Here is a 14664-nt window from a genome sequence, read left to right on the forward strand (position 1 = left end):
GACTTCTATTATCCGCATTTTTTAACAACTCCAAAACCTTTATCTCTAGTCTATACCATTCTGCCAAGCCCCCAACCCATAAATCAACTATTACTCCCTCACCATCCTCCCCAGACCAAAACCTGTTCCTACATATTTTTCCTTAGTCAACTCAAACAAACAAGTCAGAAACTTCGATGTTATCATTTCCGTTTCCCTTACCCACCCCACTGAACACATTAAATTAAGCACCAAGCAGTATCATTCTACATCCTCAATATCTCAAGATCGTCCTCTTCACTCCTTAGGTCCACTTTGGTTCAAGCACTCAGTGTGTCTCAGTTTAATTACTGAAACAATTTCCTAAAATGGTCTTGCTTCTAAATGTGATGCACTTAAATCAGAGTTTCTAAGCCTCAGCACCACTGACATTTTGGACTGGATAGTTCTTCATTGTAGGAGGTTGTCTTGTGCACTGTAGAATGTTTAGCATTCTTGGCCTTTACCAGGTAGATTTCAGTAGGATCTCCCCATCCCACCACATGACAATAAAAATGTGTCCAGTCATTGCCAAATATCCTCTGGTGGGAAAAATCATTCCTAAGTGAGAACAATTGCTTTAGACTCATTCTCCACCGTATAGCCTGATGAATTATTTTCCTAAAATGCAAATCAGACCCATCACTCTCTTGCTTCAAGCCCTACAATGGCTTTCCACCATTCCAGGAAAAAATCCAGATATATCCCTTAGTTTGGTTTGTAAGGCCCTGTGTAGGCTGGCTCCTGCTAACTCTCTATCTCAGCCATCGATTAGTTCAACTCAAGTAAAGCTACTGAAGAAAACCACACAACCACTCCAGCAATTTTACTACAAACTCCTGCATACTCTACCCCTTGAGTACCTTTCTAGGCTCTTCTTCAATCATTCATCCTATTTTCTGTTCTATTTGAAATTCTTTTAATACTCTCTGTTCCCTCTTATAATCAAGTTTGGCCCACGCTGCTTCCAAAGCCTGGGGTGCCCTTCACTACTACCTGTCTCACTTAAATGACCCCTGCTTTAAAAAGTGCTTCTTGGTCCCCACCCCGACCCCACAACACATACTCTACTTGTGTCAGCAAGTGAGTAGACTCCCTCACTTCTTGTTCCTGTGCTCCCTGCTACATTTTGTGGTTCCAGGGCCTGGTTCCTTGTCTAAGCTGTAGTCCTGTGAACTGTTAAATCCCAAGTGCCTAGAATAAGCCTGCTACAAAGCAAGAGCAAAACACATATTTTTAGAAGAAGGGAGAAAGTAAGAAAGGTCTAGACAACATATAAACTGAGGTCTGATGGACTCATGGGCCTCTCTGCCTGTATATGAGTCATAGGTTACATGACAATGAGACTGACTCTGTTATCTTAATTTTTTAGGGAGATGATAGGCAGTCCTCATAATAAGACTTAGTATTTTCTACTGTCACAGCAGGTGACAGGTTCTTTCGCCATCACAGATTTCTAGACACCAACATTATAGTAAAATCATGAAGGGCATTGACAGTAAAACTGTTTTCAGTAAAATTTTGTATAAAATGTTTGGGGAATCACTGTATATTTTACCACTAGGACTTAATTATGAAGAGAAATTTATATAAATTCCACTTCAGAAGCCTGATTAAAATTTCATCAGACCATTTGAGAAAAGGCTTACTTTATTCACTGAGAATAAAAAAAGAGAGCCTTTTCTCTTCCTCTAAAGAAGAATTACCTAAACAAGAACTGAATAAAACCTTTTAAGCTCAGTAGTGTCAGAAATAAAAGTTGGCTTGGTCAAAGACTCAAGACTGTAAAGAACACAAACTGAAAACCCCTTCCTTATTTTATAATATAAATTCTTTTTTTTTTTTTTTTTTTGTATTTTTCTGAATTTGGAAACGGGGAGGCAGTCAAACAGACTCCTGCATGCGCCCAACTGGGATCCACCCAGCATGCCCACCAGGGGGTGATGCTCTGCCCATCTGGGGCGTTGCTCTGTTGCAGCCAGAGCCATTCTAGTGCCTGAGGCAGAGGCCATGGAGCAATCCTCAGCGCCCGGGCCAACTTTTTGCTCCAATGGAGCCTTGGCTGCGGGAGGGGAAGAGAGAGACAGAGAGGAAGGAGAAGGGGAGGGGTGGAGAAGCAGATGGGCACTTCTCCTGTGTGCCCTGGCCAGGAATCGAACCCGGGACTCCTGCACGCCAGACCGACGCTCTGCCACTGAGCCAACCGGCCAGAGCCTATAATATAAATTCTTATGAGAATAAACTCTGAAACTTACTCAGGCCATATTAACTCATCAGGAGCATGAATGAATCCCATTTATCAGTAACAAACAAAAGTCAGCCTGATTTTCAAGTATGTATATGAGAATATGAGTTAAGGTCTGGGATTTGATTTAAAACATCTCAGGCCCTGGCTGGTTGACTCAGTGGATACAGTGTCAGTTGGCATATGGACATCCTGGGTTCAATCCTTGGTCAAGGCACACAAGAGAAGTGACCATCTGCTTCTCTCCCCACCCCTTTCCCCCTTCTCTCCCTCTATCCCTCCCATAGCCAGTGGCTCAACTGGTTCCAGCATAGGCCTGGGCACTGAGGATAGCTTGGTTGGTCCCAGTGCATCAGCCTCAGGTGCTAAAAATAGCTTGCTTGGTTTGAGCATCTGCCCCAGACAGGGGTTGCTGAGTGGATCATAGTCGGGGTGCATGCAGAGTCTGTTTCACTATCCCCCTCCCCTCTCACTTAAAAAAATTACATACCTATATCTATATCCATCTATCCATATCAACAATAATAATAGCAAAAAGAAGAATTTTTGTGGTAAATCTTGATAAATGTTAAATCAGTATGATGGCTACCTTGGGGTTTGTTATATTAAACTCTATTATTTTAAATTTTCCTGAATAACTATTAAAGTTCTATTTATATTAAAAATATTATAAACTAATTCTCATATACAAATTTAAAAATATTTCAGAAAACCACATATTTTAGGTATCACTTGTTATAAAAAAATACAGCACAACAAACAGATTAACTTGAGAATAAATACCTTTAAGTTTTTGCAAGGGGCTTTATTTTAGGTTAAGTGCATACTGAGCAATCCAATGGATCATTTCCAAACTAAGTTGAGCAATAAATTGAGATTTTAAATCTACAACATAAACTTTGGGCTAAACAGGAAATTTGCAGGTATGTTTTACAATGGTCCTTTTAAAACTTAACAAGAAAATGACTACAGGCAAAAGAAATTAAAAAATGTTTCAGAGAGTTGTAATTCAGCATAAAAGTCTGAGCCAACACAGTCATATCAACAAACCTAAACAGCACCCCAGATGCCTTTGCAATGCTGATTAAGCAAAGATGCACAGCTCAGAAACTTGAAGGGAATGAGTTTCCAGGAGTGTTCAGAGGAGACTCTGACCTCTAACACTGCATTTCAGTGTTGTAAGCAGTGCCTTGCACTCATTTATACAGCAGCTCTCTTCTCCTCCCTGAGAATGCTGAAGAAAAGAGCTGAGAGACCAGGTCAAAATATAGCAAGAAAAAAACATGGCAGCAGTGAAAATTAATACAATTAAACATTTGTTCTCCAACAGATATATGAAAAGATGCTCATCTTCACTAGCTATTAGAGAAACGCAAATCAAAACCACAGTGAGATACCACCTCACTCCTGTTATATTGGCTATTATCAACAAGACAGGTAATAACAAGTGTTGGAGAGGCTGTGGAGAAAAAGGAACCCTCATTCACTGCTGGTAGAATGTAAACTGGTACAGCCATTATGGAAGACAGTATGGCGTTCCTCAAAATATTAAGACTAGAACTACCACATGACCCAGCAATCCCTCTACTGGTTATCTACCAAAAAAACTTGGATATATTGGTACACAAAGACATGTGCACCCCCATATAGAATGCAGAATTATTCATGGTGGCCTAGACATGGAAACAACCAAAGTGTCTCGAGATAGAGGACTCGATACAGATGATGTGGTACATGTATACAACGGAATACTACTTACTACTCAGCCATAAGAAATGATGACATATTGCCATTTATGCAATATGGATGGAGCTTGAGAACATTTAACTAAATGAAATAAGTAAATCAGAAAAGGCTAAGAACTATATGATTTCACACATAGATGGGATATAAAAATGAGACTCAATGGACATAGGTAAAAGTGAAGTGGTTAGCAGAGGGAGCAGTATAGGAGGGAGGGGAGTAGAGGAACAGATATACAATGATGAAAAATGATTTGACTTTGGGTGATGGGCATACCACACAATCAACAGTTCAAATGCCATAGAAATGTTTACCTGAAACCTATGTACTTTTATTGATCAATGCCACCACAATAAATTTAATTTTCTACATTAAAAAGAGAAGAAAAAACAAACAAACATTTGTGCTTTGCTATTATCTTGAAGACTACAGAAGTCTTCAAGGCCAAGGAGAGGGTTCAGATTAGAAACTGTCTCACCTGCAAAAGAACTCCCACAAGTCTAAGTTTTGAATTCTCTGAATTCTTTTAATTCTGTTGCGATCCATTGTTTTCCCAAAGAGAGTAGCCACTTCATTGTATTCATGTGTTTGATTGTGCAAAGGAACAAGCTGGAAAATGAAATGTGACAGTGTTATTGGAGTCCTTTTCTGTCTCGAACACAGTCTAGTCAGTCAGCTCTGCTCTTACCTGATAGGGCACGTCAGTATTCACATTCTCCCAGTGTGGGGGCATGGGGATAGCCTCGTTTTCACAGATATAACTTTAAATAGCAAAAGACAAAACAAAATATTAGAATCTGATTGTAATTACTGTAGGTGATTTAGACTTTTCTTCAAAGATAAATTTTCATGTTTGGGCTAGTGCGACAATACAATTAAATGAAAACCTTGGTTTCTTTATTATAAAATATTTATTGAATGTCTACTTGTGCACTATTTCTTAGGTGCTGAATCGAGAACTTTGATGGAAAACATCTAACCCTAGATAACATTAAAATTTCAAAAACAGTTGTTTAATTGTCTTGTTTTTCCCAATTTTCCAGAATTTCTTTAAAATGTAAGGAGGGTTTTGGGTAAAGAAAAAAATTTTCCAAGAATAAAATACAATCCATGATTAAAATAATTTTAACAGATTTATTTTGCTTATTTAATAAAATCCAAACCCCTCAGCCATTCATTCAATGCCCTTCAAGGTTGAACTCAAACCTAAACCTTTTTCTATTTATTGCCTACTCTTCCCCTACACAGTTCACATAAACTCACTTAGTATAGTTAGTCAGTAAAGCTTTATTTAAAAACTACCATGTTTAAGCCACTAGATATGAACACAGAAAAAGATAGTTATCTTGGGAAACATCAGCAAAAGGCTGACACTGGCATAATAATTCTCTTTGGTGATTGAAGGTTACTGGAACAAATTATAAATTTCAAGCTTACCTTTAGCTTAATTTTTAAAAATACATTTCAACTTTGAAAAGATTTTACTATCATATAATTTAAATTAGTGAGTATACAAAAAAGTAAACAGTGAATAGTTTCCCTCCCACACCAGTCCTTGGTCTGTCCAAGTCTCACCTCTTGCCTCAACTCCAAGTAATCACTGTTTTCAGTCTCTTGGTTATTCTTCCAGAACTTGTTTAGGTTAACACAATCCAATTCTACCCCACACAAATGGTAGCATAAAACATACGTCTTTTGCAGCTTTTCATTTCTACCTACTGTATGTTTAGAGATCTTTCCACATCAGTAGATACACAGTTCCCTCATTCCCATAGAGCCTTGCACATGGTAGATACTCCATACATACTGGTTGAACTAATGAAGGCATTCTATGCTACAGATGCACAGAATTCCATGGTATGGACACACCATAATTTACTTAACAAGTCTCCTGGTGAGGATATTCAGCTTTTTCAGCTTTTTGCTACCATTAAGAATGCTGAAGAGAACTAGTCTGTCCACTTGCCAATGTACATGTCCACTAGTCAATTTGTAAGATGACATCTTTGAAATGAAATTTCTCAAAGAATATATTTATTCATGATTTTTAACAGATACCAACTAAATGCCTTCCTTCAAGGTTATACTCATTGATATTCTCACCAGAAATATAGAGAATGCCTAGTTCCCAATCTCACCAAAAAGTGTGTTATCAAACTTTTCAATTTTTATCAATATTATAGTAAAAAAATATTGGGTATAGTTTGTATTTGTCTTATTATGAGTGAGGTTGTATGAACTGTTCAAATCCTTTGATCATTTTTGTAATGGGTTGTTGGTCTTCTACTTAGAGATCCATAGAAGTACTTCATATACCATAGAGATGAACCCTTTGTGATAATGAGTAAGAATGCATAATTTACTCAGTTAAAAAAATATTTTTTCTAAAGTATCTTTTAGCTATGGAAAAGTTTTGTTTTTTAAAAAAAACAAATTTATAGCCCATAGCCATAGTTAACTGTTAATTCCACACTAATGGAAAATACATAGTATTCACCTTGCATGTAATATAATCCTGCGATAAATAGTACATTTCTATAATAAATATATGTATATATATTCATGTCATATATTTCTGCAATAAATAAACATTTCTATATTAGCACATACTCATCTTCATCAGTTTTCTGAATCCCACCTAACTGCTCCTCCTCTTTTACTGTCTTGCTTAGTATCCTCAGTTCTGGTTCATTCAGTGCCTCTCCTGTCTCTGTTCTATGGTTTGTATAGTCTGTGAGTGAACAGAGTGCCCAACCACCTACAGTGCTTCTCCTCCCCGCCAACACACACCAGATATAACAGGCAATTACAGTACCATTTCCCTGGATTATGCCTCATTTTTATTATATACTCTCTGAAGATAAGTAATTCTTTCACTATAATCCTTGTACTTAAGAATGAAGATATAATATAGCTGGTAAGGAAATAACATTCTCTACATTCCATAGAGCTACTAGAGCATTCATTGTATAAATACTTAACTTTTAAATCATAATGCTAAATATAAACCAAGAGTCTTATAAAACAAAGTAACAGAAACTTAAAATTTTTTCTTCTTTAATCCTTTCAAAATGTCTCCATGGAAGGAGCAAATGGGTATCCCTTGAAATTCACATGCTAGCAGTTTCTTTTTCTGTTTCATTTTAAATTCTTTGAACAACAAAGAATTTCAGTACTTTCTGGGGGCATCATTCCAGAAAATAGGAGAAATGCTGTAAGATTTTCCCCTTCAATTCCATTCATAGTAATACAAAATACTTCTTCTCTACCGGCCTTTACACCTCTTCTCAGGCTGTATAAATCCGGAGAGAAGGAAGGAAACGTGTAGAGGGGAAGAAGCGGCGGTGCTGTTGCCCACCACACCCCAGTCTTTTCTGGGTCTCCGAGGGTCACTATGGACCTGCAATCATTTCTAGGAGTTGCCCATAGGATCAGGAGAGGTGGAGAAGAATGGCAATTACTTAAGATTTTTTGCCCAAATAACTGGATGATTCTGTGAGAATATTTCCAAGTGAATTCAAACTTATCACAGTAGGTTATTTTAAGGATGTATAGCAGAGACCATAAGGTGGTTTTAAAACTACCAGGCAAACTGTTCTAAAGAATTGAAAAATATAAACATATGAGGGAAAATTAGAAGGAAAACAGGAAAAGAAACATGGGCAGAAAATAATAATATTGCTATTTCATCAACTAAGTTAAAATTCGGTAATGAAAGGATCAATATTATGATCATTAAATAATCCAAATATCTTCAGTCTATTTGTTCCGCTGTCAGATATTATGACAGAGAAGGGAGAGGAATGTCCACTCTCTCTACCCATACAGTACCTGAAAGCGCTGATGGAGAAGGGGGCTCTTTTTATTAAACGTTGTTTTCCAGTGGTGAGGTTCACTTGCTTCATTTCTGCATCCAAACACAAAGATGTTAGATAAATCATAGAAACATACTGTGCTATAAATTGTCATAAAGATTTATAGCCGCCCTACATGATGATCAAAAATCACAGAGCTTTGAGAGTAGCTGACAAGCAAAGTGTATTGAAGATACTTTACCATTTATCTATCTAGCATGTCATAAAAATGCTATTCAGGGAGGACAACTTCATTGCTTAATCTATGCTCATAAGAAAGAAAGTGAATCTTTTGTGCTGCTCAGTATGCAGAGTCTATTCCTTTCTGTACAATACTTAAGTCAAACTGATATTAAACTAGAAGACTTGCAAACTTAAAACTGCTCACAAAAATTAGGGGATCAGGGAACATGCAGATACTCTAGTACTTTCAACCTTTTGTATAGCGCATTTTCACCAATGAAATCAAAGTTGGTTTTGCATCTCATTTGCATAATCAAACTTTCTTTGACTTGTTTGCTTTTCTGATGTTGTTTAATAAAAAAAAATCAAGTGCTTCTTTTTTTATCGCTTCATATTCATTTTGAAATATCCCCTATTTTTTGTGAGCAATATGTTAAGAGTACTAGAAAGAGAAAGAAATTATAGTACTGAATCTTCTAGTTGGCTTATTAAGTGGGAAAATAGATGCTGATTTCTCCAAATTTTTTGGAAATGATTAACAAAACACATTACCATTATAAAACTTGTACAGTTTACAGAATTTTAAAAAATCTGTACATTTCTTGCCTTCTCTGTAAATTGTATACCTAAACCAAAACAGAAAACCTAGCTAGACCCAATATGTACTTACAGTAGAGGTGCTAGTGATAAAGAACTAATCAGCGAATGGTCTTATTTTCTTATTTCATCAATGCCTTAGGGGTAGAAGTGTTTATCAGGCCCATTGCTTGATTCCCACAAAGTTACTAAGTCTTAATGTGAGACTCTAGTCAGTTTTTCTGATCTAACTGGCATTATTCCATTCCAAACTACAGGACTTCCCCACCCATCCGGCAAACCCTGTATAAAGTATGCTCTGCCCTTTCTGGATTCTCCTAGACCTGTACACACTGGCATCGCCGTTGTGCAGGGGAGAGCAAGGTCTCAGCACACAGAGAAAAACCTGCGTTGTCTTCTGCTTATGCCACCTCATTCTGAGTTTACTTTTCACCATTTTGATAGAGAGAACTTGTGTTGGCTTGTGGCAGAATGGTTGGTGCCAATTTTGCAAATGGTACATATGAAATGCTAATACCTATACTTTTGAAACAGTATTATTATTTAGATCAGGGGTCCCCAAACTACGGCCCGTGGGCCGCATGCGCCTCCCTGAGGCCATTTATCTGGCCCCCGCCGCACTTCTGGAAGGGGCACCTCTTTCATTGGTGGTCATTGAGAGGAGTACTGTATGTGGTGGGATGCACACCTCATGGCTCCGGAAGCGTGTCATATCACTTGTTACGGCTAGCAGAGACAAATATGGAACTGGACATTGACCATCTCATTAGCCAAAAGCAGGCCCATAGTTCCCATTGAAATATTGGTCAGTTTGTTGATTTAAATTTACTTTTTCTTTATTTTAAATATTGTATTTGTTCCCGTTTTGTTTTTTTACTTTAAAATAAGGTATGTGCAGTGTGCATAGGGATTTGTTCATAGTTTTTTTTATAGTCCGGCCCTCCAACAGTCTGAGGGACAGTGAACTGGCCCCCTGCGTAAAAATTTTGGGGACCCCTGATTTAGATGGTTGGGGAACTGAAGTTATTATATATGACTCTTACTTGATGTTTAAAAGTTGTAATAAGTTGCATTGTCCGAAAGCTTCCAAAAAATACAGTTTACTAGAAAATATTCTTTCAGAAACATGGAGCTTACTTGCATTATCTACCAAATGCTTTGAGAAACTTCATCTTCTTTTTACATGAATCTGATGTCTGTGCATATTATTATGTCTCACTATTGCTTTAACTGGCCCTTGCATACAAGAATAAAATGCCTGCCAGATACCTCTGTCTCAGAACCCCTTAAAGGCAGGCAGCCTATTTGTCTAATGTCATAAATACATCATAGTTATCCAGAAAGAAGAATCTAATGGTTTTAAATTTTTTTTTGTATTTTTCTGAAGTGGGAAGCAGGGGGGGGGGGGAGGGCAGGCAGACAGACTTCCGCATACGCCCAACCGGGACCCACCTGGCATGCCCACCAGGGGGCAATACTCTGCCCATCTGGGGCATTGCTCTGTTGTGGCTGGAGCCATTCTAGCACCTGAGGCAGAGGCCACAGAGCCATCCTCAGTGCCTGGGCCAACTTGGCTCCCATGGAGCCTTGGCTGCGGGAGGGGAAGAGAGAGACAGAGAGGAAGGAGAAGGGGCAGGGTAGAGAAGCAGATGGGCACTTCTGTGCCCTTGCCGGGAATCAAACCCAGGACTTCCACACACCAGGCTGACGCTCTACCACTAAGCCAACAGGCCAGGGCCTGGTTTTAATTCTTAATAATAATTTTAAAAAACCTTTGGGGGAATAGTAATCATTAGAGATTTGGTTGCATCAACCTTTTACTGGATAAATCCCCTTCACCGTGTCTGGGCCTTGGCTAATCCAAGGAAACTTTCTAAGGTTTTACCACCTGACCCTCTAACAACACTATTAACAGTCATAAAGATACTGTTACTACTCACTACTCACAGAAACTGGGAAGAACAGTCAGAAGACTGAGCTGTATAGCAACCAAAATGTACTTTTATTAAGAAAGCTTCCCCAATCAGGTTTTATTTGCCTCTAAGCAGCAAACAGGTGGGACTACAGCAGCTTGAAAGCAAAGGGGTTGAACTCAATAGGCTTTTAATGGGAAACCCAAAATTATGCCCATATATCATGAATGAAACCCAAAGTGCAGCTGATTTTCAGGTTAGCTGGCTAATCTGTCAAAGAGCCAGTGAAATCAGAAAATGGCAGAAGCCAGTGTCCACTAAAAAAAATAGTTTTCTGGCAAAGACACCAAGAGGTGCATCATTCATCTGAACTTCAGTCTTAAAACCACCACTGACTTTGTCACTTCACCTCTCAGATTGATTCTTAAAACAAAAAGGTTCCTATCTATTTCAAAAGACTGGTGGGACGATGAGTAAAACAATAGCTTGCAGTGTTGTTTTCCTTCGAAGAGAAGCATCACATGGCATATGACGATCCCCATGTACAATAGTATCTGGATGCATACAAACACTCCTTTATAAAAGACAGTGTTGCTCAAGAAGATTTTACATCTTGAATTGTTATAGAGATATGTTTATGCATTACAAAATGAATCTACTTCCCTGTTTACAAATGTATTAACTATTCCTGATCTTTAGAACTGTAGATTTTTACCATATCAGTATACTAAAAACACACAACTGTTAGGGAAAAATAAAAACATACCTGCAAAGTCTATCTTGTAGCTGAATTTGGAAGTAGTAAAAGAAATGGAGCCACAAGGGTTTGTTTTGAAGCTTTTTTCGATATCTTCACTGCTAACTGAACACTGAATGTTGGTATCCGGCTTTAAGACAAACCAGAAAGTTTCATTTACCAGCTGTTCACATTAATGGCTTGGCCACAGAGGTGCTACTGTGGTCACAGAGACAAGGATGGTGCAACAAGGGAACCTTGGCTAATCACCTGTTCTAATTCCTCTACACTAAGCCAGCATGTTACAAATAATTTAAGGATTTCCAGCAAAGAAACTTTAAAACTGGTTATATTGCTGTTTCTGAAATTATTACAATTTTCACAAATTATGACAATAATTATACTTCCTAGTGGCTCAAAAATTAAATCTTCTTTAAGTGGCTTTGTAAGTAAAAAAGACTACAAGCTTTAACCATTAACTAGCTGTGTAACTCTGGACACATTACATGAACTTTTCTGAGCTTTACTTTCTTTGACTGCAAGACGGAGTGTTAGCATCTGCTTCAGAGTTGTTGTGCGGATAAAGGAGAAAACATACATACAACACCTAACACAATACCTGGTGTACAGGAGGTGTTTAATACAGGCTGTTCTCTTCCCTTTCTCTGCCCACCAAATCAAACCTGGAGTTGCTCAGATGTACTGACACCGTGCAACTCTCAGTCATAATTGCTTTCTGTATACACAGTAAACACAGACTGTTTCTTCTAAATAAAATATTGTGAAAACCTGGGAAGAGAAAAGGAAAAGGACTAGAACTTCTAATCTTCCTTTTAGTTATGCTATCTGATTTCCTCAGGGTTTGACTTCTTTCAGGTTCACTCACACTCGTATTCTCTATCAGCTGATGCTCAGTGGATCTAACTCCCTTCTGCTACCTTCAGGGAAAGGAGGTACCTGAAACATGTGCCACTTCCCGCACTCTGCCAAGTAAAACCAGCCCCACTGGGTATCCGACGTGTCCATCTCGTCCATCTCACTACCTGATGTTTTAGGTAGGAATTCTTCTCCTTTGTGCAACATCTCCTGAAAAGGCAGAAAGAGGTGAAGGAAGAAATGTTTTTCCTAATAACCAATGCACTTTTTACACATCATTTTTCTTCTTACAAAGAACTATATTCCGAGTGTCCTTCCCCCATGACACTTCAAAAGTAGCATTCTGTGTTGTATATTAGCTCTGAAGATAAACACTTTAAAATGTTGAATATCACTGCCTAACAAATAAAACAAATAATGATGCACTTGAGTAGGATATATCAATGCTCATTTGACTATTTAAGTAAACTGCATCAAAATCTATACTCCAGAGTCTCAGTATCATGCCCCAAAATTTCTGATGGATCATATATTTATTCATGTATTTGGTCAAAAGGATCCATGCTATCACAACTAAGTAAGACCAAATACATCTGATTTTTGTTTTAAACATTTATTATTTCATTTAATGGCATGGAAAGAGGTTTATAATATATAGTGTCCAGTATAAAGAAGGGTACAATAGAAACAGTATAATTCAATTTTGATTAAAAAATACTACTATATGAATGGGTATGTATATGTATGTCTATGTACATGTAATATATATGTACATAGACATACACAGACAGTCTGGCTGGATATATAAAAATTTATCATAGTTTTTTCTGAGTCTTAGGATAATAGTAATAATAACCCTTATATGGCTCTTACTATGTACCAACCACTGTTCTAAGTACTGTACAGATTAATAACTCATTTAATCCTCACAACAACCCTATTATATAGGTACTATTATCTCAAATTTACAAATGAGGAAACTGAGGCACAGAGGGGTCTTACAATGAGGAAGCCAGGATTCAAACCCAGGCAGTCTGGATTCAGGGTCTGTGCACTTAACCACCACGGTATAGTGCCTTATACTTCATTATTAATGATGTTATAATCTTCACTATATCAACTAACTCATGTACACAATATCTGAAAAGTTTTAAAACATTCTTGGGTGGAGATTGTGTTAAAGAGGAAGTCACCAGAAAAGGTACAAAGAAGTTAGTCAAAGAAGATAAAACTTTATTTATCTGGAATGTTGCTTTCTGGCTCCATTTTTAAAAGGATTTTTTAATTACTAGTTTAAATTTATACAACTAATATATGAAAACATGCTCCACAAGCTAACACTAAAGACTTTTTTGACCATCACCTCAATACTTCTATTTCTGGTACCTTCTCACCTTCGTTCTCCAGGGTTAACCAATGCATCAACTTACTATCTGTCTTTCAGATTTCTCTCTCTCTCCCCTTTCCTCCCTCCCTCTCTCCCTATGTGTGCATATATGTAATGATACACACAAAAATATATAGTTATTGGTGATTTTGAAAACAATTTTAGTTCCAATATATTGATATTTGATGTTTTTACAAAGAATATGTACTACTTGAGTAATTTTGAAAATATTTGTTTTTGACTTCATTATTTTAAATGTCCATCCTGTTTCCAGAAGCTGTGTAACCTGGGATAAGACTCCAGTACCTTCTCTAGGCCACAGTTTTCTCTTCAGAAAATGTAGATCAAGGGCTCCTTCCTCACGGGGTTGTTGTTAGAAAGGAATGAGACAAGGCTGTAAAGTACCCAGTACAGTACCTGAGCTCAGTGAAGGGGGCTTGCTATTTTTTATTCGTGTTTTGAATCTCTCTCCAAGAAATGCTTTATGATTATTTTCTGGATTTTTCTTCATGTTTTAAAGTTGACTGGCTGCTAAGGAATGAAAAACAGAACACCCTAGGATTAAGAGCTTCAGGTGTGGGACCCACTAAATTACCTTATATATTCTAACCTGATAATAAGGGCAATGATTTAAAATTTAGGATCACTTGTACAGGTTAACTATTCACCACTTCTGCTCTTCCTTCTATTAACATTCACACCATTTGGTTATTTTACTGTGAGAGGAAAGTAAGCTAGCGGGACCTAACTTTAGTTCTCCTTCTAAAGATAATAAAAAAAATTTGGAAAAATGAGTTTGAAAGTAATGTTTGGCTTATGAGTTTTATCTTTTCTCCACTAGAAAAGAGAACTTAAAAAAATATAGCATGTTGCATGTATACAGTATATAGGCAACATGTCTGCTTTGCCTCGTCACATTGTCCCCAAGATCACACTTTAAGACAGGTTACAAGTGAAAGTGTTTTACCAAAGAGTTTTCAGAACTTCCTGTCATCAATGCTTTGGGCAGGACCTAGGACAGACTTAAATTTATCTCTGTTTTAAAAAGGGCAGCACTATACACAGGTACGACTGTATTCCTAAAGCACTTCAAATTTTATAAAATTCTTTAT

The 14664-nt window shown here is 37.5% G+C and overlaps 1 protein-coding gene across 4 annotated transcripts in view; it reads right to left on the minus strand.

Annotated features, from left to right (window-relative positions):
- PARP11 (poly(ADP-ribose) polymerase family member 11) overlaps positions 1-14664 on the minus strand; it is a 47975-nt gene that overhangs the window by 11364 nt on the left and 21947 nt on the right. Inside the window, exons 2-7 of one of the 4 annotated variants that reach the window (XM_066257718.1) lie at positions 13970-14080; positions 12247-12375; positions 11320-11440; positions 7838-7913; positions 4695-4767; positions 4485-4615 (exon numbers count right to left, since the gene is read on the minus strand). In XM_066257718.1, coding sequence (XP_066113815.1) covers positions 4485-4615; positions 4695-4767; positions 7838-7913; positions 11320-11440; positions 12247-12372 — 527 coding nt within the window. In that variant the 5' untranslated portion in view covers positions 12373-12375; positions 13970-14080. Of the gene's footprint in view, positions 1-4484; positions 4616-4694; positions 4768-7837; positions 7914-11319; positions 11441-12246; positions 12380-13969; positions 14084-14664 lie in introns of those variants that run through there. The other 3 variants (XM_066257717.1, XM_066257716.1, XM_066257719.1) reach the window with 3 other exon arrangements.

The sequence above is a fragment of the Saccopteryx bilineata genome, chromosome 2 (assembly GCF_036850765.1).
Source record: "Saccopteryx bilineata isolate mSacBil1 chromosome 2, mSacBil1_pri_phased_curated, whole genome shotgun sequence".
Classification (NCBI taxonomy): domain Eukaryota; kingdom Metazoa; phylum Chordata; class Mammalia; order Chiroptera; family Emballonuridae; genus Saccopteryx; species Saccopteryx bilineata.